Source organism: Dasypus novemcinctus, chromosome 5 (assembly GCF_030445035.2).
Source record: "Dasypus novemcinctus isolate mDasNov1 chromosome 5, mDasNov1.1.hap2, whole genome shotgun sequence".
NCBI classification, from domain to species: Eukaryota; Metazoa; Chordata; class Mammalia; order Cingulata; family Dasypodidae; genus Dasypus; species Dasypus novemcinctus.
Genome location: NC_080677.1, coordinates 100,295,122 through 100,323,114, shown reverse-complemented (window position 1 = coordinate 100,323,114; position 27,993 = coordinate 100,295,122). Strand labels below are relative to the sequence as shown.

The 27,993-nt window shown below is 36.7% G+C and overlaps 1 protein-coding gene across 13 annotated transcripts in view; it reads left to right on the top strand.

Annotated features, from left to right (window-relative positions):
- CADPS2 (calcium dependent secretion activator 2) overlaps positions 1-27,993 on the top strand; it is a 613,932-nt gene that overhangs the window by 201,171 nt on the left and 384,768 nt on the right. For all 13 annotated transcript variants that reach the window (XR_011648842.1, XR_009185867.2, XM_058297292.2 and 10 more), the window contains exon 3: positions 10,008-10,340. Coding sequence is in view for 11 of the 13 variants with exons in the window: in XM_058297292.2 (XP_058153275.1) it covers positions 10,008-10,340 (333 nt within the window). In the remaining 2 variants the exon portion in view is untranslated. The remainder of the gene's footprint in view (positions 1-10,007; positions 10,341-27,993) is intronic.

Sequence of the window (27,993 nt, the reverse complement as noted above, 5' to 3'; positions counted from 1 at the left end):
ATGGTATCTTGTCTCTTTTTCCAAGGAAAGTTTCCTGAGATTTATCTGTGGTAAAGTACCAGTATAATTGTTTTTCAATCTATTGTAGAATGATATTTTATAAAATACATAGTCATGGGTTTGATTCCTTCTGAAATATAAAACAAAAATAAATTGGATGAGGGAGGGTTGCCTAGATAGGGTATAGTGTGATAGAACAAGTAGAGTTAAGGTAATTGTAGAATCTGGGTAGTAGATATATATGTGTTCACTTTTTTTTTTTCCCATTACTTTGGTATGGTTGAAAATTTTCCTAGTAAAATGTGGAAAAGCCTAGTTTTAAATGTCAAGCAATTTCAAACTTCAAAAGTTTATGAAGGCTTACTCTGTATTTTTCTTGTTGAGAAACACATAATAGTTTGGGGACTGGCATTGGTCCACAGATCACATTTTGAGTGGCACTGATATAAAAACTTTTATCACATATATTATCTAATGTATTTGAAAATTTGCACTGAAAAAAGTATTATTACCTCTCTTCCACAAATGAGGAAACTGACCCAGAAAGGTTCAGAGACATTCAGATTATGTCACACCTGGGACACTCAGGTCTTCTGATTCCCCTACAATTTTTGTAACATTATTTTCCAGCTGAGTTTGAAAGAGCTTGAACTTCATATGTGCTAAAAATAGTTGATGGTAGTTGAAGGTAGTTAATGGAAGAAAGTGGCACAGTAGTAAAAGGGAGGGTGAGATGAACAGAATTTCACAATTTGAGCTGGAATATTATAAAGCATTAAAACAAAGGGAACACATTTTGTTTGTTGTATTTAATAATGATTAATCATTTTATGGGTTTATTGAACAGTAGATTTGAGAATACAAAAGTATACATTTTTAAAATTTTATTTTCTATTTATATTGAGGGTAAAAATTGTCATAGAATAGGGAGAAGGTAGCTCAAGTCAGAAATTTTGTCTCTCACACCATAAAAGATTGAAGTAGGGGAAGGGCTGAGGGATAGATTGGGAGAGTTGGGATCTTCTTTGGGATTATATATGCACATGTAACTTTTCTTTGGAAATTCAGTCACCATGTACATTGCTCCCTTTCCACTGTGAACAACATGATCCTTCTTCAGCTTTGGGGTCTCTGGTGTTACACAGTGTTATGCAGGTAGGAAGCTCAATTAGCATCCAGTGATCTTGGTTTTCCCTTTATGTGTGGCCGTAGTGAGTGTTTTTGTAAATTCTTCAGTTTCGGGCTCCATAGTTACAGGGTTAAAGAGAATTTGTCATTGGCTTTAGCAGAAGAAAAAGCCCAACTATTTTATTTTCCATAATATTACCAGGACACCAGAAAATAAGCTACCATCCTCTCAAATCCATAAGCTAACCCATGAGTTGGAAAATACCTGTGAAAGAAGTTTAAGGGATCTGCTATTAGCTGATGTTAGAAGAAAAAAACTTTAAAACAACTTATTATTAAAAAGGTTTATTTTCAGAGAATAGTTTTATATTTTAAATTCACATTTATGTTAATTTGAGTATAGACATCTCAATTCTTACTCAAAGTGAGAAGATACTGGCAGTTTGGGATTTTATATTTTTTCTTTGGGCTTTATATTTGATTTAAGTGGTTCAGACTAGTTATAAGCAAGGACCATTTGAGAACACCTGCTTCCTAGGTTATAGTAAAAGGTGTCTAGGAGTATCCTTTACTTTGCATTTATTTTTTTACATGAGAGAAATGTTTGCTGTCAATTCTATGTTGTGATTTCTTCACATTTGGTAAGTCAAGCACAGAATTGGTTAAATCAGTGGTTTCTAAACCTTCAGAACTTATGATTCATCAATTAAAAAAATAAAAATAAAATGCTAGGAATAGTCATTTTATTTTATATGTTTTGTCAAGAAAGATCATTAGCAATTACAACAAAGAAAATAAATCCACCGTTTACTATACTAACATTGTATAACAAATAAAGTGTCTTTTTGCATATATAATTTATAATATTGAATAAATTTTGCTTTATGAAAAGGAACTTTGTAGTCCTATTATTTCTTTTTTCACTTTGAATTGGTAACGAGTCTTTGGATGAAATAACTTGCTGAAATCCATGCTAGTGATTGGATTTTAAAATTTGAGTATCTAAAGATATCAAATGCAAAGGCATTCAAGGTATAGTAAATATTTCCTGGATCTCATGAAGTTCATAGTCTAGACAGACAGAGATGTGGCAATGCTATAGAGAATTTACTACAACATAAGGCCAAGTAGGTTTAGTACTTTCAGAGAGTATGGGGAAGGTTTAAGTGTTTTTAGAATAATAATAATAAAATCATCAAATAGTTGGATATTTCTCAAAGGAAGCAGAGAATAACAGAAACACACATTCTATCTCCTAAATCCTCTCCAACCCATCCACTCCTCCCCCCCCCCCCCCCCCCCAGTTCAATGAGCTGCAAGTTGACACATCACCAAATTTGATTGCTTTCTGGTACAGAAGGTGGTTTTGGAGCAAGACCTCCTAGGTTTAAACCTTGATTTCTCCGCACACTGGCTATGTGAGCTTACGTATGTGTCTTTACCACTGTATTCTTTTGTTTTTTACTTTTGAAATGAAGATACTAGTAGTACCTACTTTATGTGTTTGTAAGGATGATTAAATACATGTGAAGTACTTAGAATAAATTTTAGCTATTTTCCAAATGCATTTATCATGTGACTCCCTTACTTAAATGTTTTGAAAGCATTCCATACTCTTGGGATAAAGAACTGTTTCCTTTTCACGCTTACAAACCCTGCCCTTTCTCTCCAAACTCCTTCCATATCATTGTACTCTGGGTTCCTTTTCTCCAGCCCATGGAATCTTCTTCAAGGCTCTTTTGACTGGTCATGGTACCTCCTCCTGCTGTGCCTGCTGTTTCCCTTCTTTACCAAGCTAATTCCCTGCAGGCTTCAGATCTCTACTTACCTCTTTAGGGAAACCTCCAGGGCTAGAATTCAAAACCTTTTTATAAATTCTCATGGCACCAGAAGTTCTCAGTAGCATTTATCAAGTTACAATTATATTAGTTTATGTAACTATTAGATTGTCTCCTCTACTCCAAGCTCATTGAAGACTGCAAATCTATGCCATTTTGCTCACAAGTATATTCACAGCTCTGAGCAAAATGCCCAGTACTTAGTTTGCTTTAATAAATATTCATCAAATGAATGGATGAGGTTTGGAGGAGGAAAACATATGGAGAGTGTTTAGGGCTAAGCAAATGTTCCCTTTTGTTGGTACAGAAAGCATGTTCCTGGGAGCACTGGAAGAGAAGGCTAGAAGAGTAGGTTGAGGGAGTTATGCTTGGGATGAAAGACTGGCACACTGCAGAACCATTGATAGTGACTTGCAGTGACTTGAAAAGAAGTTCTGGGTTATATACAGGAAAATTAGAAATTATTTGATATCCAGTGAGACTTTCTTCACTGTTACACAACCTCATAACTTGATAACATCTAAAAAATGGGTTTTGAAAATAAACTAGTATTTTTAGTATTTTATTTGACATTATTAAGGGGAAAAATGCTTCTCTTTTAAGTGGAACTCTTGTACAGTCTCAGCGTTTTCCTGGCTGAACACAGGTTGGCAGCCTTCCCAGGAACTATCTCCTAGATAGCCACAATGATTTGGCAAGCAGATAATATTTTTTTGTTGTTCTTCTTCCATCATTATAAACTCTTTTGAATCAAAGAAGCAAGGCAACTTTTTTTTTCAGGATCAACAGCAATTTGAGAACATAAGTGTTTATGTGGAAAAGTGTATTTGAATTCTTATTTGGACTGCTGAGCAGACTTACCCTTTGCATAAATTGGTCCCTGTTGAAGCGATCACATTTCAGTTTTGTTATGCATTTACCATGGCAGAGTCATGGTAAACTTGTCTAATGCTATTCATTGACTTCTTTGGTATATAAACTGAGAAGTAAAATGGAAAGGGTTGTAGTTGTTGGCACTTAGTTGAAGAGCCCATATTCAGTAGAAAAGTCCCTGAAACGCAGAGAAATGGAACATATATAGTATGCTTTTCCTTCCTAATATTAGCTTCCTAACCCACATGCTGAATCAGTTTTGTTCAGTGGTGTTTTCATAAGAAGGTCACTGATTGATAATTCCACAACTCTTGGCCAGCACCAAGCAGAATATATGAGTACTAGAGGTGAACCCTGGGTGGGGAAAATGAGGGGAATGCAGAAGAGTAAGTGAGACAGTGCTGCTTTTGGAGTCCAGAGGCCAGAACTCAAGTGTGTGCTCTTCTACTATTCTGTGACTTCTACTATGCTGTCACTTCTCAGCCTAACCAACTCAGTCTATAAAAGAGAAAGATAATTGAGAAGAAAAAAGGTGGTTGAGGATTAAAGGAGATAATATGTGAAGGGTTCTAAACACTGAAGCCCTAGGAAAGTGTCATGTCTCATTGTGGGGGTGGGGGGCAGGATATCTGCTCATCTGTAAGTCTATTGATTTACTCATTTCCCGTGGCAGCTTCAACAGCAGCAAGACCCCCTATAGGTACTCCAGGCAGAATTTCAAGGAGGATTTTGGAGCTTGAAGCCAAAAGCTGGTGTGTGTGTCCTCCAGGTCTGGAGACCAAGTGTAGGACAAATCTCTGCAGGTAGCCATTCTGACCTTTCTTTGACCTAATAAACTGTTGTTGTGAAAAAGGATACAGGATTAAGATAGCTCGTGAGACTTAATTCTTCACTGTTACACAGTTTCATGTACTGATAACACCTGAAAAAATAGTTTTGAAAAAAATCTATCTTCTACAAGGACAGCAAATATTAAGAGAATTAGTTGACATTATATTTATTAGACAATATTTATTTTATTTTTACAAAGTTGGCTCATTCTTTCCTCTGTGACCTCTTTTCATGGTGCTTCCTTCCTTCTGGAATATCTTTCCCACTCCCATTCACATGGACAAGGTCCATGTTTTATACTTCTTTCTTATATAAACATATAATGGAAAATTAGTAAGCCTTACTGGTTAATTAAATATTTAAATTGTGTAAATGTGTGGCTATGCTTCACAACTTTACTGGGAAATTAAGTCACTAGTTTAAACAATTCAAAACATTCATTCATCCGTCACTCATTCAGCAGACATTTTCTAAATGTTTGCTATGTACTTGGCCTGATGTGGGTACTACAGATATGGTGGTGGACAAAACAGTCATTAATTTTATGGAATTTACTGTCTGAGTAAAGTAGACAGTAGTCAAATTAGCAATTATTAGTAACAAAGTGGTCAGTACTCTAAAGGTAAAAGCTGCTATGATCGCATATAACACAGAATCTGACTGGCCAAGTCAGTGATTGAGGAAGATTCAGCTGGATAGGCCTCTGAAGAGTGCATATGAAAGATGATTGTGATGGTAATCTGCAGAATCTAATGTAAGAGGAAAGTGGGTATATAAAAATGGTGAGTGAAAGACTATAAGGTCAACAGTTTGGAGTTCCAGGTAAGGTTGTAAAATTGTTGGAGTTGGGGATACAAGCTGAAGAGTTGAGATAGTCACATGAGAGTAGAAACCTTGGAATTCAAAATTATAGAGGGGTATGGTTATGGGTAATGATAGGCTCTAAGGTACAACTATTAGAGTGGGAGGCTGAGGTGGACTAGAGGACAAGCTTGTTGATTGTGTGGAATTTGAGGAACTGAGAAGCCAGTGTTAAATCAGGGTTTTATAACCTTGACACTATTAATGTTTTGTGCTAGATAATTCTTTATGGTAGGGGACTGTCCAGTGCATTGAAGGATGTTTACCAGTATCCTTGGCTTCCAACCACTAGATGCCAGTAGCCCACGCACTCACACACACCCACAGTTATGACTACCAAAAAATGTTACCAAACATTGCCACATGTCCCATTGGGGGATGGAGTGGGCAAAATTGCCTCTGATTGAGAACCACTGATTTAAATCATCAGGAATTATGACAGGAGTAGGTCTTGATTTTCACTTTAGCAACCATTCCTGTAACCACATTCTTATCCTCAGCAGGGAATACTACACTTAAAATTCCAAAGTACATCATTCTACTTTGCAACCATTGTATTTTATCCTTTCAATTCTCTTATTCCATTGTTCACTCTGTACCTGTTTTTGTTGTTGTTGTTTTGCTTGCTTGTTTGTTTGTTTTTAGCAGGTACCAGGGATTGAACCTGGGACCTCATACATGGGAAGCCCAGCGCTCATCCACTGAGCTACACCCACTTCCTGTACCTGCTCTTTAATTTCATTCAAAACCCATGATCTTTCCATCCTTTTCCAAGGCCAAACACTTGCATGACCTCAGTTCTTTCTAAGCCCAGCTGGATCCTAGAGTTGATCCTATACTCTTTCTTCTCTTACCCCTTGCCCTGTAGTCCTTCTTTTACGTTTATCTCTTTTCCTGGATAAGTCCTCCAGTCAGCCCTTTCCAATCTATGTCCACCCAGAACGTAGATTGCAACTGCAGCAGGTCACCAAACCATGTATATTGGGGCCATTACATATGCATGGTGCCAGATTTATGATAACCATCCATGCCCTTCTCAGCACTCACCATCATATACAAAAACTGACATAGAAACACAGATGTGTTCTTCCACCTGTTCTTTATTTTGGTTAGTTGTGCTTGGGTACCCAATTGAAGACCCAGGAATTGTCTTTTTTCCTTGCCTTAGTTGCCACATTGTTTAAAGCACCAAAATAGGTTAATTTTTTCTCCCAGTGCTCTCTTGACTCTGCCTTTCTCTTTGGCCCCAGTGAACATTGACCTAGTTCAGGCCCTTAGCATTTTTCATCAGTTCTTTCTTCCTTATCTGATAACTGGTATCCTGGTCTCTGCTCCCCTCCCTTGTCATCCAGCATGCAGCTACCAGAATCATTTGTCTAAATGACACTTCTTATCTTCTTAATACCTAGCTTACCCTGCCCTCAGTGACTTCCCCTCATTGCATAGAGCTCATAGCCTTCCCCTGCTCTTTGTTGGTCTGCCTTCCACAATTTTTGCTACCCTTTATCTTATATTTAATGTTCCTGAAATATGAAAATTCTTACTATTCCTCAAAAGGTCAAGTTCCGTACGCCCATTCTTTCTGTCCATAATCTTTTCCCTTTCTGAATGTCTTTCATTTTCCCTTTTGTCCTTATCCAACCATAGGTCATTTAAAACACAGTTCTCTTGTCTCTGAACCAAGCTTTCCCCCTCCCTATCCCTTCCACCTCAGCTTTTATCAGCTCTCCTTTTCTTTTCCTCCTCCTTTTGTGGGATTTTGCTATTGCTCTTTTTCTATGATATTTTCTTGTTTGTTCTGTAGACTTGGGCTATTTAAGGGTATTATCTTTGACTCATTCATCTGTATGTCCCCAACACTTAGAATGCCTGGCATTATTGTTACCACTTATTAATGTCAATTAAATTACATATGATTGAACCGAGTTTGTATGACTTTACATATGGTCTCCTAGGGGAATTTAAGAGTCCAGAGACAAAAATTCATTAGTGACTTTTCCTCAGAATTGTGGTTTGGTTAATTGGTGGAATTTAGCACTGACTATTAGGCGGAAGAAGTTGAAAATCAGAAGGCCTGCCAATTTAGAGTATTAAAATTAAGTAATTAAAAGTTTTCTGAAATTATTCTTATTTATAATTTAAAAATATCTTGCCATTCCAGCTTTATGCAGAGTTATCAAATTTCTAAAAGTTGTTTCAACTTCCAGTATTTTCCCATGGAAATGGTGTTATATAAAGCAGTATTGTTTCAGTATTTCTGTATCAGTCTGGGTTCAAACAGGAGACAGAAACCACCCAATTGTTGGCTACTAAGGGTAAAGGAAACTCAAAAAAGTATACGAGTAGCAAATATAGGGAGCTGCATAAGCAAAACACACAAGGAAGGAACAACCTGGAATAGGGTCCCACCCACCTCAGAGTGGGGATCCAGACCTCATTGGAGAGGATGCAGCTATGTGTGTGTTGTGTAGCAGTACCTTAATGGATGGCAGGGAAGTTCACTCAAGTGTTGCACCAATGGTACTCAAAAGGAATGTGCCATTTGAGTGCTGAGGTAAAGCTGGTCACACAGAGATGCCATGCTGCGGAACTTCCTGGGAATCTGCCAGTGCAGATGCTGAGCTGGGAAGCTACCCTCAGGGATTCAAAGAGAAGCTGCACAGGGACTGTTGGTGTGATTCACCTCCAGTTAAGAAAGTACCAGAGCACGTGTCTCTCTAGCATCTTCTACTGACATTGCCTAACATTATGCCAGTTGGCAAAGCAGGACAATTGAAAATTGGTCTTGCAGTTGGAGGCAATAGCTCAACCATTGCCTACTCAATTACCATATAATGTATTCCCACATAAAAAGATGCAGCTATCCCAGAAAAAACACATGAATATAAAAATTTTTTGATCTTGGATGCCAGTGTCCAAGATATTGTAATTAGATGAGGATGAGAAGGGAGATAGTCACCTGTATGAGTTCTGAAGCAGTTAATGACATTCTTCAACAGAATATATTGTTAAATATCTTAATTTCATTTTCCTTGATCTAGATATATATCATGAGTATTATTCTTGTGCCTGTCACCTAAGAATTAATTTTGGCTTAGAAACATAAAAAAAAAAAGACAGTAATTGAGGCAAAACTGGTAAAAAGAGAGAGAGGTGTTGTGTATACATGTTACACATATTTGCTTAATTACAATTTACTGAGCCCTGGCTCATTACAATACTCACTCAACCAAAATATTTGAGTGTTGGGAATCTTCTGGCTGTTGAGCATAAATAGGACACAAGGAGAATGTGTTGTGTGAGTGATCCTAAAAGGGGAGAAATAAAATGATGGAGAAAAGCATTCAGGTCTGGTAGGTCACTGTGCTAATGTGGGGGATAAGTCACTTTCTTTGACTGTATGGAATGTGTGTATATTCACACACAAAACACACTTGACCCTTCTAAAAAGTGTTACCTTAACTTGTCAGTACCTCAGTATTTTTAGTTAGCTCTTAGGGAAAACATTTACATGATTTTTTTTTGTTGTTCCATAGGTTTAATATGATACATAAGCTAATAGGGAGGCTGCATTAAACTGTCCTGTAGCCTTTTCTGAAAAAAAATCTTTTGTCATTATAAGAAGAAGAAAGCAGGATGTCTCATAAGATTTGCTGAAGGATTTAGGAATATTGGTGATAGATGTTTACTAAGTCTTGACTGATATTTGGAATCCATAATTTAGAAGAAAGGGGAGATTTAAGGGCAAGCCTGAAAGTCTCTTGAAACATAAGACCTTATTACTGATTATACCCATCTCTTGCTACCTGTTTCACAAGCATTTCTCTCTATGGTCATCATTGTTTATATTTCACTTCTGATAGGATATAAATGCGCAGTTAGAAGTATTGTACAAACTTTGCCTTTCGAGTATTCATTCTTCCCACCTATAGGAAGTGTGTGGGAGGTGGCAGGGGCAGGGAAGAAGGAAGAAATCAGGAATGGGGACAGGTGTACCCTGATTCCCCAGCACTGGAGCAATTTTGATTAATGGTCGTACATGATGGACATTGACTTGGATACTAGACTGACCACACTATTGGCCTTCAAATCCTCACTCAAACAGTGGGGGACACTGTGCCCACAGGAGGACTAGCCAGAACTCTAAATTATAGGGAGGGAAGTTGGATTCACATCTCCTATCACCTTCTTAACCAGCTCTTCAGTGATTCAATTACAGAAATGCCCAAGATCCTCTGGTGGCAGGCATGTTGGTCAAGGTGGGATCATCTTACACGTCCCTCAACACCTCACTGTCTCTCATTTCTACATGTTAGAGGTGGTTTGGACCCTCCATTATGTCACTGACTACCATGTATTATAAAACAAATTGAATAATTATAGAATATTTTGTGACATTAACTCTGGTTAAAATACTGAAAGCAAGTGGTGTTGATGCTGATTCTTAATTACAAATGACTTTTTTTTTCCCTTCAGGTTTTTCTGAAGAGTGACCGAGTAGCCAGAATGGTTCAGAGTGGAGGATGTTCTGCTAATGACTTCAGAGAGGTGTTTAAGAAAAACATAGAAAAACGTGTGCGGAGCTTGCCAGAAATTGATGGCTTGAGCAAAGAGACAGTGCTGAGCTCGTGGATAGCCAAATATGATGCCATTTACAGGGGTGAAGAGGACTTGTGCAAACAGCCCAATAGAATGGCCCTTAGTGCTGTGTCTGAACTTATTCTAAGCAAGGAACAACTCTACGAAATGTTTCAGCAGATTCTGGGGATTAAAAAACTAGAACACCAGCTGCTTTATAATGCATGTCAAGTAAGTGATCTATGAGTTTTCTCATTTCCCTGCCTGACTCACAGTACAAACATCAAGTGTTGCCCAGTCTATGAACATGTACTTTACTTTCTGTAACTACTTTGCTTGAAATATTGAGTGAAATTGAATTTTAATGAAATAGTAATGTTTGAAAAGAATTAATAGGGGGAGAGTAATATCAGTGCTTTTTAATCAGTTAATAATTGTTCCCATAAGCCTTATTTTATGACATCAGATTTGTGCCTCTTGGGTCTATGTGGGATATGCCCTGAGTAATAAAATGAAAATCCCTGTTATTTGAAAAACCTTGACAATTTATAATCAAAAAGTATTCCTCAGTAGAAAATAATTTTTCATGAAGATGTGATACTGATCTTCCAAGTTTTATAGAAATAAAATGAAATTTAAATTTTGTTCTCTATTCTAGCAGATAGAAAGGAACTGAAGATTACTATTAAACTATGTAATTTAAAGAGGACAGAGTGAATAAGATATTTTCTCTTCAGTTATTCTAGTCAGGCATACGAGAAATTGAATAAAATCTCATGTTCCTTATCTTTCATCTTTAGACCCTATGATTTGTTTAGTAATGTATTCCTTCTGTATCTACATTTTGCTTACTTACTTTGGAGGGATAAATTATTACCCATGCCATCATATACAATTTAAATTAACAAAGTTCTGGCATTTTAAAATTATGTGTTCATTAACAGTTACATTTCTAAAATATATATACATTTATTTTTTATTTTTCCACAAATATACGTCTCTTAATTTCTATGCTCTATCCAAATCATTCACTTTGCAGTACTAATTTGTGTACCAAATAGTTTCTATTCACACAATTAAAAATTGATGAACATAAAATTAGTAGCACAGTTCAGATTTAGACATTTAGTATGTAATTACTGAGTGCTTCTTTCAAGTAAAAAACCTCACAAGGGGTTGGGAATACCAAACTCCGAAAATTAGTGTCTCGTCTCCATATGCCAAAGACTAGTTTAGTAGATAGGTCTGTAAATTAGTAACTGAATATTCATTGGGGTTGGTACAGAATTGTAAAATTTATTTCTGTGTACCTATGGACTTACGTTTATTAACTCAAAATGGTTTTAAATGTATCACTTGCCTAGGTTTTAAGATCACTCCTACCACCATGATGGGGATCCCCTGATGTCTGTCATCTCTGACTTGGAATATACTTCTCATTCTCATTCAAATCTCCAACTCTAATAATGCATTTGTCTATTTTTCCTTTCATTTCTATCAGGTTTTGCCTTGTTTATTTTGATGTTCTGCTTTTAGGTGCATACAGATTTAGGACTGTTATGTTTTATAGAAATTACCCCTTTATCATTATGTAATATCTGTCTCTATACTCAATAATCACCTTTGTTTTAAATTAGTATAACCTTTCAATTAGTATAAGCTTTCTTTTAATTAGTGTTGGCATGGTATATCTTTCTCCATCCTTTTACTTTTAACCTGAGTCTTTATATTTAAAGTGGGTTTCTCTTAGCATAAATTGGATCTTTTTTTAAAACTTCATTTGACAAACTTTGGCTTTTAATGAGTGTGTTTCAGTCATTCATATTTGAAGTGATTATTGAAATAGTGGATTCAATTCTAAAATATTTGTAACTGTTGTCTGTTGCTTATATTTGTTCTTTGTTTCTCCATACCCCCACCCTTTTTCTGCTTTCTCTAGTTTTAGGTAAGTGTTTTATTAGATTCCATTTTATACCCTCTTTTTTTTGTTGTTTTTGTTTTTTGTTTTTAAAGATTTATTTGTTTATTTCTCTCCCCTCCCCACCCCCCACCCCAGGTGCCTGTTCTCTGTGTCCATTTGCTGCGTCGTCTTCTTTGTCCACTTCTGTTTTTGTCAGCAGCACGGGAATCTGTGTTTCTTTTTGTTGCGTCATCTTGTTGTGTCAATTCTCCGTGTGGGCTGCACCGTTCTTAGGCAGGCTGCACTTTCTTTTGTGCTGGGTGGCTCTCCTTACGGGGCGCACTCCTTGCACGTGGGGCTCCCCTATGTGGGGGACACCCCTGCATGGCAGGGCACTCCTTGCGCGCATCAGCACTGCGCATGGGCCAGCTGCACACGGGTCAAGGAGGCCCGGGGTTTTAGGCCCATGCCCTAACCACTGGGCCAAGTCTGCTTCCCTTATACCTTCTTTTGAGATATCATTTATACTTTTTCTTTTTTAAACTTATTGCCTTAAGTTTACATCATACAGTTTAAAATAATCTAAATCTACCCACAAGAAACACTCTACTGTTATATATATAAAGCAGGTACTGTGTAACAGAGTATTTGTTCCTAATTCCTCTTTCCCATCCTTTGTGACATTGTTGTTATTCACTTCACTTATAATATGCTATACTCACCTAATGCAATTCCCATTATTGCTCTAAACCAGGGATTCTTAACAAGGGGTCTGTGAGCTTGAATTGAAATTAAAAAAAACATTCTTGTGGGGATGTGTTGGTGCATATATAGTATATATAATACACTGTACTGTGTATTATTTATTAAATAATACACATTATTAAGTAATACACATTATTTATTAAATAATGCACAGTATAGTGTGGGCTTAGTAAAGGGTCTGTGGTTTTCACCTGACTGGCAAAGAGGTCCATGGAGCAAAAAAGGTTAAGAACCCCTGCTCTAAACAGTTATTTAGATCAAATAAGAATAAGAAAAATTAGGATTATATTTTATGTTCAATTATTTCTTCTCTTATGCTCTTCTCTTACTTTATGAAGATCTAGTTTCTGACCTGTATCTTTTTCACTTTACCTGAGGAAATTCTTTTAACATTTCTTAGAGGACAGGTCTGCTGGTGATGAATGCTTTCTCTCTTTATTTGTCTGAAAAAGTCTGCTGATGAGCTACTAAAGGCATTTGTCATTTCTGTTAGTGCTTATGATTTCTAGAATTAACTTTTGATTCTGAGTTTCATTATTTCTGCTTGCACTATACATCTGTTCTTGCATGATGTCTAATGTTTCCTTTAGAGCTCTTATCATAATAATAGTTATTTTATATTCCTTGTTTTATAATTCCAACATCTGTATCATATCTGAGTCTAGGTTTGATGTTTGCTTTATCCTTCAGAATGGCTTTTGTTTATTTGGTTTCTTTTTGCATTTGGTCACAACTTGTAAATTTTAAAAGCTGGATATGTATCAAGTAATAGAAGTGAGGTATATAGGCCTTTAGTGTGAGGATTTTGTTAATCTGGCTGGGATTGGGCTTTGATTAATTTCTGTTGTAACTGTAGGTTTCAGAGGCTTCAGATTCCTATTGTGTCCTTGTTTTGTCCACCCTCTTGACTTTGGGCTTCCTTAGGAACCCTGCTGTTCAGAGAAATTCTATGTCTCTCACCTCTTTCAGTCGTAATCTATTATTATTCTGGAGCCATGTTGGTATTATGGTAAATTGTCCTAGAGAGGGGGCATTCTATAATCTGAGTAAGACTTTTAGTGAGCCTATGTCTTTTTTTTTTTTTTTTTAATTTATTTCTCTTCCCCTCACCCCCCGCCCCATTGTCTGCTCTCTATGTCCATTTGCTGTGTGGGCTTCCGTGTCCACTTGCGTTCTTGTCAGCAGCACCAGAAATCTGCATCTCTTTTTTTTGGGTCATCTTGCTGGGTCAGCTCCCCGTGTGTGTGGCGCCACTCCTGGGCAGGCTGTGCTTTTTTCACGTGGGGTGGTTCCTTGTGGGGCAGACTCCTTGTACACGGGGCTCCCCTACATGGGGGACACCCCTGCATAGCATGACACTCCTTGCACGCATCAGCACTGCACATGGGCCAGCTCACCACACAGGTCAGAGGCCTGGGTTTGAACCCTGCACCTCCCATATGGTAGGCAGATGCTCTATCAGTTGAGCCAAATCCACTTCCCAAGCCTATGTCTTTTAGTAAGCCTATAACTTGGGCCATAGCCTTCATAAGTGTTTCTGTCCCTCCTCAAAGAATATAGCCTTTTATTCCCCATGTCCCTTGTTCCCTGTCCTCGCTGTATTCCCCATTCCCAATTTTTCTTTGAAGTTCTGGTTCCTGTTGACTCTTTTTTGTTTTTCTTTTGTTTTTCTTTTTTACCCTCATGGGTGAGACAGGAAAGCTTCAGTGGGCTGCAGTGAGGCAGAATTTTCTCCTCCAACTGGGATAAGATTTCATTATTGCCCTCTAGCAAAGCTCCTTTGTTAGTGAGAAGATTCTTGGAGGTTGCATAATGCCTTTATTTCTACTTTTCTGGCCAGGGCCACAGAGGATCTTTCTTGGATTATCACCATGAGAACTTTTTGGAGTTACTGGAAAGAAAGCCCAGGGAAATGTGCGGGCCCATTAGAATTGAGGTCCCAGGTCTCACTTTCTGCACTCAGTCTCCAGCAATTTGTTAAAATTACTAGATTGGCAAGTGGTACTACAATCTTTGGCATCTGGCAGCTTCTGCTCTGAGTACTATATCTCTCTCTATTTGTTTCTCTTCAGATTCTGGGTTAGCAGTTTGTTCTTCAAGCTCAGTTATCTGATGAACACTCAAAAAAGTCATTGAGTTTCAGTTATCAATTTTTTCTTGTTTACATGTCTTAGCTGAAACTGGAATTTCTTTAGTTCATTTCTGGAATTTGAAAGAAAGACTTAAGAATTATTATTATATTTCAATTGATTTAAAAACAAAAGTAAATTTTAAAAAAAGAAAATACTTCTATGAATACGGGAAGAGATTGCTTTTGAAATAACAAGCATTTTATAGCCTTATGAAAAAAGATCATTAAGAAAACAGCTGAGATTCTTTTTTTGTGTGTTTTCTGAAGTGTATATGTATCTTAGTTTGTTCTTTTGTTTTCTTCCAATAGAGTTTAAAAAAAAAGGTGATATCACAGAAAATCACCTGTCCTTTTTAGAAAAAGAGTAATATGAGAAGAAGAATATTTGAGCAGGGCTCAGGGAAGCAGAGAGAACATCTAAAACTACTTGATCTGCTGGAATCTGACTCCAGGTAGTTATCAATGTAATTTCCTGCCTTTCAAGAAGGTCTTTCTAACTCAGCTATCTATAACATGGCCTCTTCTGTATTTGTTTGTCCACGTCTGGTCCCTTGTTTTTGCCATCAGTGTTCCTATAGGCAATCTCAAAGACATGTTGCTTGCTTCAGTTTCAGGAATTCAGGATAGAATACTGTCCTAGAGATGTGCACAATGGCAGCAGCTAAGCAGTCCCTGGGGGCTTGAGATCTTCTGAAGAAGAATAGATGTTCATATTACTCCTAGTCAAAGCTAATAACTTAGTAATTATCAAAATTAAGATATTGAGGAAACTCATAAAACACTAATTTTGAAGGTAGAATAGCATATATCACAATTAAGATATGAAATCAGGGATGATTGAAAGAAAAAAAACATAAAAAACATATGTTACCAGGAATCTTTTTTTAAAAATGTAAAAAATAGAGATGATCCAATCTATTAATAGATTCGCTTTTGTGCTATTAAAACTATCCAGTGTACATTGGATACTTTGATTTGAGAATAACGTGTCTAAAGTGCGCATACAGGGAACAAATTATATTAAAAAAATAGAAGGTCAAAATGTAGAGTCTAAAATGAGCGGCATTACAACGCAAAATTCTTAAATTGTTAGCTGTAATTTAGTTGAAGCAGAACAATGTATTATAGGGCGCCTAAGTGTTACCTCCTGAGAGCCTCCTTGTTGCTCAAATGTGGCTCTCTCCAAGCCAAACTCAGCCTGTAAATGCATTACCTTCCTCTCAGCAAGGGACAGCTCCCGGGGATTAGTCTCTCATTTGCACCAAGGGATTACTACCAAGAACTAACTAGCAATGCAACTGGGAAAAGACCTTGAGGAAAAGGGGGAAAGGGGAAAGACAAATGAGTTTCATGGCTGAGAGACTTCAAAGTGAGCTGGGAGGTCATTTCAGAGGTTATGCTTATCTACATCTCAGCAGTAACTCATTGACTGCCAAAGTAAATATTGCCTCAAAAAATGGAGACATCCAGGCACTATGGGCAGGGCAGACAGCTCAGGAGTTTGGCCACCTGTCAGTGGGCCCTACTTCAGAATTTATGCTCCCCAGTGTGATAGAGTTGGACTCAGTTCTGTTTTCCCTGCACGCGGCTCTGCTGCCTCTCTATTTGAACCTATAGTTCGCGCTAGAGTTGATAGTTATCTGTCCCAAAGACTAAAATCCTTGGGCTGTCAGTGTGTCACCTGGCCCCTGAATCTCAACAGACACTCTCCAGTTCATTGAACTCACCCAGGACAACTAATAAGGAGATGATGACTGACAAGTACCATCTCAAGGAACAGAGAGAGTCTGCAACTGTAAGCAAGAAAGTCCCATGTATCTGCCCCATGGGATCTAAGCCTCTCTCAATTAGAGGCAGAGGGGGCATCACCATCACAGAATCCTCAGGATTGGGGAATGGACAATGAACTATGGTAGACATGCAGTTGTTCTACTATAGACTTGTTGTGATCCTAGCAATGGATGAACTTCTGTCATGGATGTGGAGGCAGTGGCTGAGGTTCTGAGGGGAAGGATAGGGAAAAATAGGTGTAATCTGGGTGCATTTTTGGGACTTGGTAATTTTCCTGAGTGACACTGCAATGACAGATAACAGGCCATTGTGTATTTTATAATAACCTGCAAAAATGTGTGGGAGAGAGTGTAAACTACAATGTCAACTATAATCACTTAGTGGCAGTGCTCCAAGATATGTTCATCAATTGGTGGTGTACCATACTAATGAAGGATGTTGTTGATGTGGCAAAATGTGGGAGGGCTAGGGAGTGGGATGTATGGGAATCCCCTATATTTTTTGTATAACATTTATGCAACCTAAGTTTCTTTTAAAAAATAAAATAAAAAAGTATATTTAAAAAGTCATGATCATAACTGTGAAATAGAATTAATTTTATTTAAGTGATTACAGAGACTTAGGTAAAAATATAATTTGCCTGTGAAACAAAGCTACTAGGTAGCAGAATCAGGCCTTAAACTTGGGTTTACTTCAATTCAAAGATTTGAATAGGCCATTTTGTCATTCTCATCACAGGTGATAGCTGGCCCTTGGGTGGGTTAGTAGAAGATTTATATCTGTAAAATGATAACATTTATGCTTTCCATAGCAGGATAATTTATCTATGTCTTTAATACAGCTCAGAAACCATCTTCCCCACCCCGAAAAAAAAAACAGAAGTTAAGAAAGAACAGTATCAGTGTTAAGCCTAGTTACAGAATAATTTTAAAGAAACACAGTGATTTCAAGTACATATAGCTATAGTTTTAGGGGAACAAAATTAGATGATGTTAAAGCTATGCATTTTATAGTCTTAAGTAAAATAACTTCAGCAAATTTTTGTTTTTATGAAAATGCTATCATTTAAGTGGTATCAGTAATAAACCAGCTGCCTTTCCTAAAATAGAAATTAAATATGTTTATTAAAGCTTATTTTGAACCAGGGCAAAGGTGATAGAGCATGTTTACATTAATTGGTTAAACCATCATCCATAATCATGCAGGGGATATAGATAATGTGTGCCAAATATTATGTTAAATGATAGGAAGACAGAGAAACATGAGACCTCGTTCTTTGTTTAAAAGAGTATTCAATCTAGTAAAGAGGCTAGTTTTGTTATTAAAAAGAAAAGAAATGAGGGGTGTGGTAAATACTACAGTACTGTGTTTAGTCCCTGCTTCTATCTTCTGAAGTTGGGGAGAACACAGTATTGGGGAAGACTATGTGAATTTAGCTGTCTCTGAAGTAGTTCACCAGATGAGAAAATGGAAAGGTATTTTCTAGGTGGGCAGAGAGATGAGCAGAGGTAGGTAACAGAATTTTAGTCAGCGAGAGACATACAGTCCTATGTGACCACAGAATCTGAATAGTGAAGTGCAAGTTACTGTATCTACTCCTGTAATTCTCCTCTTTTATTACAATATTTGTATTTGGAGAAGATTAAGCTAATCTGAATTTTATAGCTATCTAGGTGCTGATCTTTTCCATCAAAAGCAGACCTTCTTTAATCTTTCATAACCTCATTCCATTAAGTGAAGGTGACTCATCTAGATCTATCAGTCAAAAGGAAAGTTAACTGAAAACTTGTTCTCTTAACATTCCCTGCCCCAAACATTTTGTATTCTGAAGACAAGAACTGTGTTAAATTATACCATAGAATGTTTTGCATGTTTATAAGGGACTAGCAGGAATATTTGCGAGTAATTAAAAAGCAGTGTTCAGATTTGAAGTTTCGATTTTGGAGGTTAAGTATTTAGGTCTAGGGATTTAAAGAAGTTAGTAAATAATATTCAGTTGCTGTGTTTCTTGCCCCTCATGCTGTGAAGATTGCTGTCAGATTTCCCCAGAAGTCCAGGGAAAACCTTCTAGAGGTCTAGGAGGCCCAAGATTTCCAGGCAAAGCGTTAACTGTTCTGTACACATCTATTCAGTATGTTAAAGGAAAATAGTAAGGAGAGAAATGTAATTCCTTAAAGGAAGTCATGACCTGCCTTCTACCACTGTCTTCTTTTTTACTCATCCGGAGGCATGTGATTGATTTTATGTAACATAAAGCAATTTGTCTACTTTGACAGAAATAAAAATACATTCTACAGAGAAAGTTACATTTGACAACAATGATTTTCAAAGCAGAAAAATTAATTCTGTGGAAATGACAATTAGGCAGAGGTATATTTTCCATATATATTATTTTAAATCCCAGGATACTTGAAAATCTTAATTTAAATTTTATTAAATGGCAGTTTTTGTATTTTGAGATGTGGCAAGGAAAGAAACTTAACATCTTAAGAATGATTAGATTTATAATATCTAATTATGTAATTGATCATTAGAATGACCATAATATTTTTATGTATTGCCATTTTTTAAATAACTGTATAGTAATATAAATGGGGCGGTTTGGGCTTCAGTTAAATGAATCTGCGCTCTGCTTAGTAGCACTTAAACAATTTCCTCTATAAAAATTCTATTTGTTATAATTGTGACTGTAATTTTAATATATTCTAAAAAATAATTACAACCAGTGCGCTTTCATTTGACTGTCATTAATTTGTTTTTACTTTTGGCCTATGTGTGGAAGAACAACATAAGAGTATCTCTAACTAAGAGTTCTTCTAAAATCTTTTGCTACATTCATTTTAACTTTCTTCCCCATCTCAACAGATTACTAAGAGAGACCCTCAGATGTTCCTTATATTTATTTTTAGATTTTTCTTCTTTGCCCAGATCTAGCCTGTGGAAATTAGAATGTTATCAATTTTCTTCCAACTTTTCTCATCTTTTTAAAATATGAGAACACAAACTTACAGAATCAGGCAATTTTGTACTAGTAAAAGTAGGAGAAAAGTAATTTTCTTAATGTACTTCATGGCCTACTCTTAATTATTAGTGAATAAAAAGGGATTATATGCTGACACTATTCTAACTCTGATAAGCAATTACATCTTCAGTAATTTTTCATTGTTAGTGAAAATATTCTATCAAAATTAATCTGTGTGTTTTTACTTTATTCATTCAATAGATGTTTGCTTATACCTACTAGAAATGTCAGTTACTATGCTAGGCAATGAAATACAAAAATGACAATATTTGTGTTTTTTTCCTCACGTCATTTGCATGTGGTCAGGAGACAAATATGTAAACAGAATGTTTCGGCATAGTTAATCAGTGCCTTACTGGCAGTACGGAGAAGGTGTGATGTAAGCATGTGGATGGCAATCTTAATTCAATTTTCGATAATTTGCATGAATTTCTTCATTGTACCTCTATCTTTACTGGAGGTATAATAATGTAATATGTGAACATAAAGGTGGCAGTATCTTAATTTGATAGTTTGTCTAGTTGTGTGGATTTCCTTAGTGCTCCTCAACCCTGGTTGTACATAGAATTAATTACTATAGGAGCTTTAAAACATTCTTGATGCCTGGGCTCAGACTAAGCCAACAGTCTATGGAAATATGGCCCAAAGTCATGCCAACGCTGGCGGGGTTAAGAATCCCTGTTCTGATATTCCACTTGTATAATGCAAATTCCAAGGCCACATCTGTCTGCAGAGGAGGCTGAGAAATTATCTAGCTGTGTGCCTAGGAAAAAGAAGTGATTTGAGTGTGTGGAGAACCCAATTCTCTATTGGAGCTTTCATGATAGTTCAATGAAGGTTTTAAGGAGGTGATAATCCCCAGTTTTGGAAGATGGACAGAAACATAACAGATAAGATTGAAATGACATTTACAAAGGCACAGAAGAGTGAAATGGTGTGGAATCTTTTCAGGAGGTGTGTTGTGTATATTGCTGAAATAGCAGGAGATGAGGCTAAATTAGGAAAGGACCTAAATATTAAGGGCCTTATAGCTAGCCAAAAGAGGTTGGGATTTATCTTGGGATAGGAAGCACTGTTGGGCTTTAAGCAAAAGAATGACAGGATCAAATTGGACTTCTGGAAAGAACCTGCTCTGTGATCTAAAGAATGGATTGCAGACTGCCGTTTCCTGCCTCACTCCACCTATGGGCACGGCTCAGAAGTATTAAAACTTTGGGCCAGGTCCTACATGTTAATGCCCCACGGAATCTCCCTAGGATTTTTTCATTGTTCTGCTCTAGATCTTTTGATTGTAGTCCTGTTTTCACTTCTTATTTGCCTATAAGCTCCTAGGCTGCTTTATTGGGTTTAATATTATCCTAAGACATTAGCTGGGAGTCCATTTTCACATCCCCTTAGTTCCATGCCCTCTACTACACTTCTGAATTTCACTGGGCTCCCACATTCAGAAACTTTGGCCTGGGTCAGAGACTAAACTTGCCTGCGAAAGGACAAGGTGAAACTCCAGTAATCCTAACAAAAGCTATAGATGACCTTGGGTCTTTAGTGTAAGACATGACATTTTCTAAAAATATGAGTGTCATCAACCTGTTCTTCTCCCTAAGAATTTATAGGAAAGGAAGTATTCTTGAATGGTTCTCTTTAATTTGTCAATGTTTATCTTCATGGAGCTTGTATATAATATTGGCCATGATATGAGGGAGCATCTCTGATTAGGGTGTTTTTTCAACATAATATCTGTTCTGTGCCAGACACTGTTCTAGGCTCTTAGAACTTGGCAGTTCCTTTGTTCATAGAGCTTTTTAAGGGAAGGGAATATAGTCAAGAATTCTCTTTTAAATATGCTGAAATTGAAGTATTATATGTCCATGTGGTAGTTGTTGGTTGAATATCCAAATCTGGAATTCAATGAGAGATCAGGGCTAGAGATAAAGATTTGGGAATCACATAGATAAAGTTAGTATTTTAAACCATGGAACATTATGAAATCATTTTGGAGTAGGAAGAAATGTGTCCAGGACTGTAGCAGTTTGATATAGTTATGAATTCCAAAAATAGATATTGGATTATGGTTGTAATCTGGTCTGTACCTGGGCATGATTAAGTTATGATTAAGGCTTTGATTGGGCCATATCATTATGGTGTTAAGTCCCCACCCCTTAGTGGGTGAGGACTCACAGATAAAAAGCATGACAAGGGACAGAATTGAGGGTTTTTGATGTTGGAGTATGATGCTGAAGCCTTAAGCTGGAGCTGTAGGAAGTAAGCTCACAGAGGAAAGAGAAGCCAGCCCCAGGAAGAGAGGATCCCTGAGCCCAGTAAGAAGCAAGCCCGGGGAATAAAGGAACCTTGAACCCAGAGAGAAGCAAAACCCTGGAAGGGAAGAACCCAGGAAGCCTGAACCCTCACAGCCATCAGCAGCTATCTTGCTCCAACACATGAAAATAGACTTTGGTGAGGGAAGTAACTTATGCTTTATGGCCTGGTGTCTGTAAGCTCCTACCCCAAATAAATACCCTTTATAAAAACCAACCAGTTTCTGGTATTTTGCATCAGCACCTCTTTGGCTGACTAGTACAAGGACAAACTAGGATTTATAGGCTGCTGGAAGGGAAAATATCCAATAAGACAGGAGAAAAACCAGGGTGTTGTCTCAGGGCATCAAGGGAAGACAATGTTTCAAGGAAGAAGGAATGGTTGTCTATGCCATATGCTACCAAGAGGGCAGGTAAGAAGATCATAGTGACTCTTGACTTTGCCAATGTAGAAGATAGTGTTGACTTTGATAAGGGCAGACTCCATGGAGTGGAACCTTGATTAGAGTGGATTAAGACAAACCAGGATATAGGAAAATTGAGTTCAAAGGAAAAGCTTCAGGGATTCAATAACTAAGAGCATTACATAGTCAAGATATTACTTCAGCATAGGGCATTGAATCATTTTATTAAAAATATATATTTATTGGACACTTACTATTTGCCAGGCTCACATCATCAGACTTTGTACTTAATTGTTTGTTATTTGGAACTTTTTGAAATATATGACCCTCAAAACAAAACATAACACCTGTTTCTTCTGGTAGAACAGTTCCCCATCCCCTTGTTCTTTCTTTAAACAATTTAAAACAACAATTTGAAAAGGGATTGTTGTATATTCACAAAGAGTTCCCAGTAATATGTAAAGCTTTTAGGTGATTATCAAGGTTATAATATCCTAAATCCTCTTTGCATTAGACTAGAAAAAAATAAATGCTTCCTTTTGCTGTAATTACTTAGGCAAAGCAGGGCCAAAACTGATCATTTTGTTAATAAAATCTTACTTGTGTAATGGATGGCTGTGATTAATTCTAGCTATTTGCTACAAACTGTTGGAAAGATGGCTATTATTTTTAAACATTTAAAACTCATTTTTCATTTGTGAAGTGCTTTCATGATTCTGATACAAAGATCTTCAGATGAACAAGACTCACATCTAGTCTTTAGTGACTAAAGACAGGTCTTCAGTGATGAGTCACTATGTATGGTGAACTTATGTATGGTACCAAGAGCAATAAGATTTGGAAAATATAGGTTGTTTGACTACACTGTTTAGGCTGAGAAATGAGATATATTGAGAATGTTGTTGGCATTGATTTAGATCCACCGGAAAAAACACTGTGGTAATGAAAAGGCAAACTATGCTTATTTTGAATATCACTGCTGCCCCTTTTCAGGTTGGTCTGTTTCACTTTCCATTCTGTATCATGACAGCCCATGGTAAACTTTCAAATTGATGAGCCTAAAACTCCTCAAACTCAGTAAGTTCTAAGTGTCATGCTCCTCTCACCCTAAAACCTGGTTTCTCTTATATTAATGTCATGTTCAGCCTTCTGAATCATTTAGCCATTCCTTTTTTATTGTCTTCACAACCCAAATAATTACCTGGTACTGCTGTTTCTACCATAGTATTGCCTTATGTGCTTTCATCTTTATTTCCACAGTCGTCCTCATAGCTCAGGGAACTTCATTACCTCACACAGAAAACAGAGCAGTAGCCTGTTACCATCTTCCCCTTTTCAATCCTCATTTTTTGTTGTTGTTGTCACAGTAGTATTATTAAAGCACCATCCTAATCTCATCATGACCTTACGTTGGATAGAAAACAAAAAACAAAAACAATAGTTCCTATTTGTCAGCAGAATGAAGTCCATACCTCTTGGATACATTTACTTTTGACAGCTATGGTGTTCACTATCTCCCCCCCCTTTATGTTCTTTCTCATGTAACAGTTCTTTACACACCCTATATTCCAGGTAAATTGAGTCACTATGTTTCTCATTCCTTCTCTTTGTTTTCTTGTGGTTTTAATTTTCTCTCATATTATTCTCCTCACTTAGAATTCCTGTTCTCTATTCTCCTAGACTCCTCCACAAAACCTTCCCTAGTCCTGCCCCTACTCATTTTTGCTAGATTTGGGAATTAAAAATCCATGAGGAATTTACAGTTCCTCAACATAACCCCAAAGCCTGTCATATTCTACTTTGTGTTATTTATATTTATATTTGCCCCTTTATTCCACAGGATTTTAGCAGCTTGATCAGAGGAAAAATACCAAATTCATCTTTGTACCTTTAAGTGTACAGTATATTTGTGTCCCCTACTGTAGGTACTCATATAATGCTGAATGATTGAAAGAATAAAAGTAGAGTGGGAGGCATTAGAATGTGAGATGTCTCACATGTCAGACTGCAGACCCTGGACCTACCACCTGTTCACTCCATGATTTGGGAAAGTTACTTAAACCTCTCTGTGCATCAGATTTTTCATCACCAAAATGGAATAATGATAACACTGATCCATAGGATGCTCTGAAGTTCGAGGTATTAAAAAAAAAAATAGAACAGTTTATGACATTTTAAAATGCTGTATTAAATTAGGCTCTAATTAGTTATGCTGAGACTAGGGTTCTAATTTGTTCTGGAAAAATCCTGCGATATCACTGATATTGTCTGTGTTATTTTAAACTGAAGGCTAATTTATCAATCTTAGCATTATGTCATTATTAATTAATATAGATTCAAGTGTTTTATTGAGATAAGTATAATTAGCTTGTTGCTTTTGTCCAAAAGATGAAATGCTAAAAATAAATAATAAAATCTCATGATGTGTAAAAATGTGCCTGGTTATATCTATCATTTTGTACTTATTCATATGCATATCTCTAGGCTATTGAAGTCCCATGGATTTTTGTCTTTGAGGTTAAATTCCTTGCACTCTTGCTTTTGAACATTTTGATCCATTTTTTAATATAGTTTAGTTTGGTTCACAGAGGGTAATTTTATATCTAATTAACTCATTCATCTTTTCTCTACTTTAAAGTATTCAAATGAAAGTGTGGTTTGGGAAATGCATTTTTAAGATCCTCAGAACTGTTCTACAAGAATTTATGACAGAACTGTTATTTCTCTATATATAATTTAGAAATCAGTTATAAGATAGTTCTTTAAAAGCTTTGGATCTAGCAAATAGAATGCTACCAAGTTCTTTCATATGTACTCTCTTACAGGCAAAGTGTTGCTACTCTTGTGCGTTTGGGAAAAATTTCATTTCCTTATGTTCTTTCTGTGGTATGAGATTACAAAAAGAGTATTAATTATCTTCTAGTTTTTAGCTAATTCTCCATAATCAATAAAAAGGGAGGACAGGTTTAATTTGGAGGGGGAAGGTGCTTCACAGAGTGTGGGTCAGTTTGAGGAAGTTGTTAGGTCCAAGAACCTTTCAAATCCAAGTGGAATTATAATTTTGTGTTTGCCTGAAAATTGTGACCTAGTTTGAGTCCCATCATTGGAGATGGATTTATTTTACTCCTATCGTTTGGGTAGGGTAAACAATCAAAGGGCATACTTTAGAGGTAGAAGTCATAAATATTTGAGAATTTAAGCAATAATAAGACAAATATGAAAGACATGTCATCAGGTAGTATCTGCTTTGTTGCTAAATAATTGGTTTAAATAGTCTGTTCAGAAGATGAGGAGATTGAACTGGGCATTGAAGGCAAGGAAGAAAACTATCCCAGACCAGAGAACATAAGCAAAATACATGATTGGGAAAATGTAGCGTGTTTGGTGAACAATGGATAGGCCAGTTTGTATAGATAATGGAATTATTCAAGAGCTTAGAAAGATAGATTGATGCAAAATATGGGAGGACCTGAATACTAGGCTAAGGTGTTTGGTCAGCATTCTCATTCATGTTCATTTATTATTATTCATTCTTTCATATCCATTCCTCCATCCCTCTTTTTCTTCTTTCTTTTCCTTTTTGTTTGCCCTCTCTCTCCCTCCCACTTCCTCCCTTTCTCATCCAAAGTTTCTTATCAACCAGGGAACACAGAAAGTGATTTGAATGTTCTGTTTTCCCAAGTATAATACGTAATTAGACCTATACTAGAAGCATAGGAAAGGAATTATTTGTCTTAATTCTGGCTGGCATTTGGAATCACTGGGACATTTCGAGCAGGGAGATGGCGTGATAAAAAATGTTAGGATAAAAGTGATTAATATGACGCTAGTGTAAGGGGAGAGACAGATTTTAGAGATAGTAATAATTTAAAAAAAGGAACCTAAATAGGCTACTGTAATAATCCAGTAATAAAGTCTCAATTTAGAGTGGAAACACAATCAATGGAAATGTTTGCAGTTGCCAGAGAGTTTGGGAAGGAAGGAGTGGCTTTAATTGATGACTGGATATGGGAGAGAAAGGAGACAGAAGAAACAAGACTGAGATTATCAGCCTGATCTAGGGTGAAGGGATCATATGTAGAAATAGGGAACCATGTTGAAAAGTGGGTGGAAAAGATCAATTCAGTTCAGCTTCAGTTTGAGGTCACTGAAGGATACCTGAAAGGGAAGGTCTTGTCTCCACCTGGAGATTGGAGACCTGGATCTCAGGAGAGAAGCCAGAGCTAAGCGCTGACTTGTGGCATTCTATGGAGAGACTGCAGAAACTGAAGTATAGAAGAGCCAAGGACCAACCATGTGTATTTGTGGGCCCAGCACAGAGGTCAGAGAAGGAACCATCAGAGTCAATGTGTAAGGACTCTCTCTTTATGTTAAATAAATTGTGATAATGGAGAACTAACAGGTTTATTAATGAAATCAAATACTTTGCTAATAATAAAGGTTTTGATCAGTGTTTTGAGGTCATGTTGCAAAATCCATGCATATTTGACACCATCAACACCTTGGACACTGGGCTGCTAGAAAAGTATATACTAAACAGTAAGGTGTTTGGAGTGTACTTTGGAATCAGTGTTAGGTTTATGCCAATTATTTCTGGTAATTTTTGTCTATAAATTACCAGTTTTATAGTTAGTATAGATAAGACAGGCCAATATATGAATTAAAGGTAGGGAACATCAAACTCAGCTGACAGTGTAAATCCCAGTCTACCTGTGGTTTTCATAATAAAGGATAAGGATAAATATTAGAAGAAAACAACAGAATGCAATTTTATTTGAAGAGCGTTCCATAATTAGAGTGAGGACATAGGCCAGGGGGTGGGGGGAAGCGGAAATTAATTAGGGTTAACACATGTACAATGGCATCATTATGGGAAAGCATAGTTTTTAATCCCCCTAAAATTTTTAGTGACTGACAATATAAGGAAAGCATCCTGACTTTAGAAAATAGATTAATCAGATGGGGCAATGATGCTAAAAAGTGCTATGAAGAGCACTTTTTAATTCTTTTTTTTTCCTAAAGAAATGACCAAATTTAATGGATTCAAATATGTAAAGGCTATAGTTTTTCCAGCATTGAAGATGTGATATTACAAGGAATAAAATAGAGCTGTTGGGTAAAACTTAGTAAAGTTCTTTTTATACTTCATTTCAAATTTTCTTAACAGTAGACTTTTGGCCACCAGCACAGGCTTCCTTATTCTCACTAGAGCTTCTGTAAAGGGAGATGTGCTGGTCTCCAAGACATTCCTTTTTCCCAGAATTGCTTTCTTGGAATGAGAAAGGAACAGTACAAGGGGAGGCTAGGGCTTGAGATTTGCAAATTAAGACTGATAAATTACTGTCTCAGGTCAGCGTTTCTCTCCTTAAAGTCCATTTTTAATTTTGCTCTTTTCACAAATCCATCCTGATACCATCACCCCTGAAAAATGCTCTTGCATCTCTTATTCCCCACAATTCTTGTTCGTTACCTTTTGTGCATCAATTATATTCTATTTTACGTACTGCTTTTACCGCTATATTACGTATGAACTCCTGGGGAGCCATCACCTTTCTA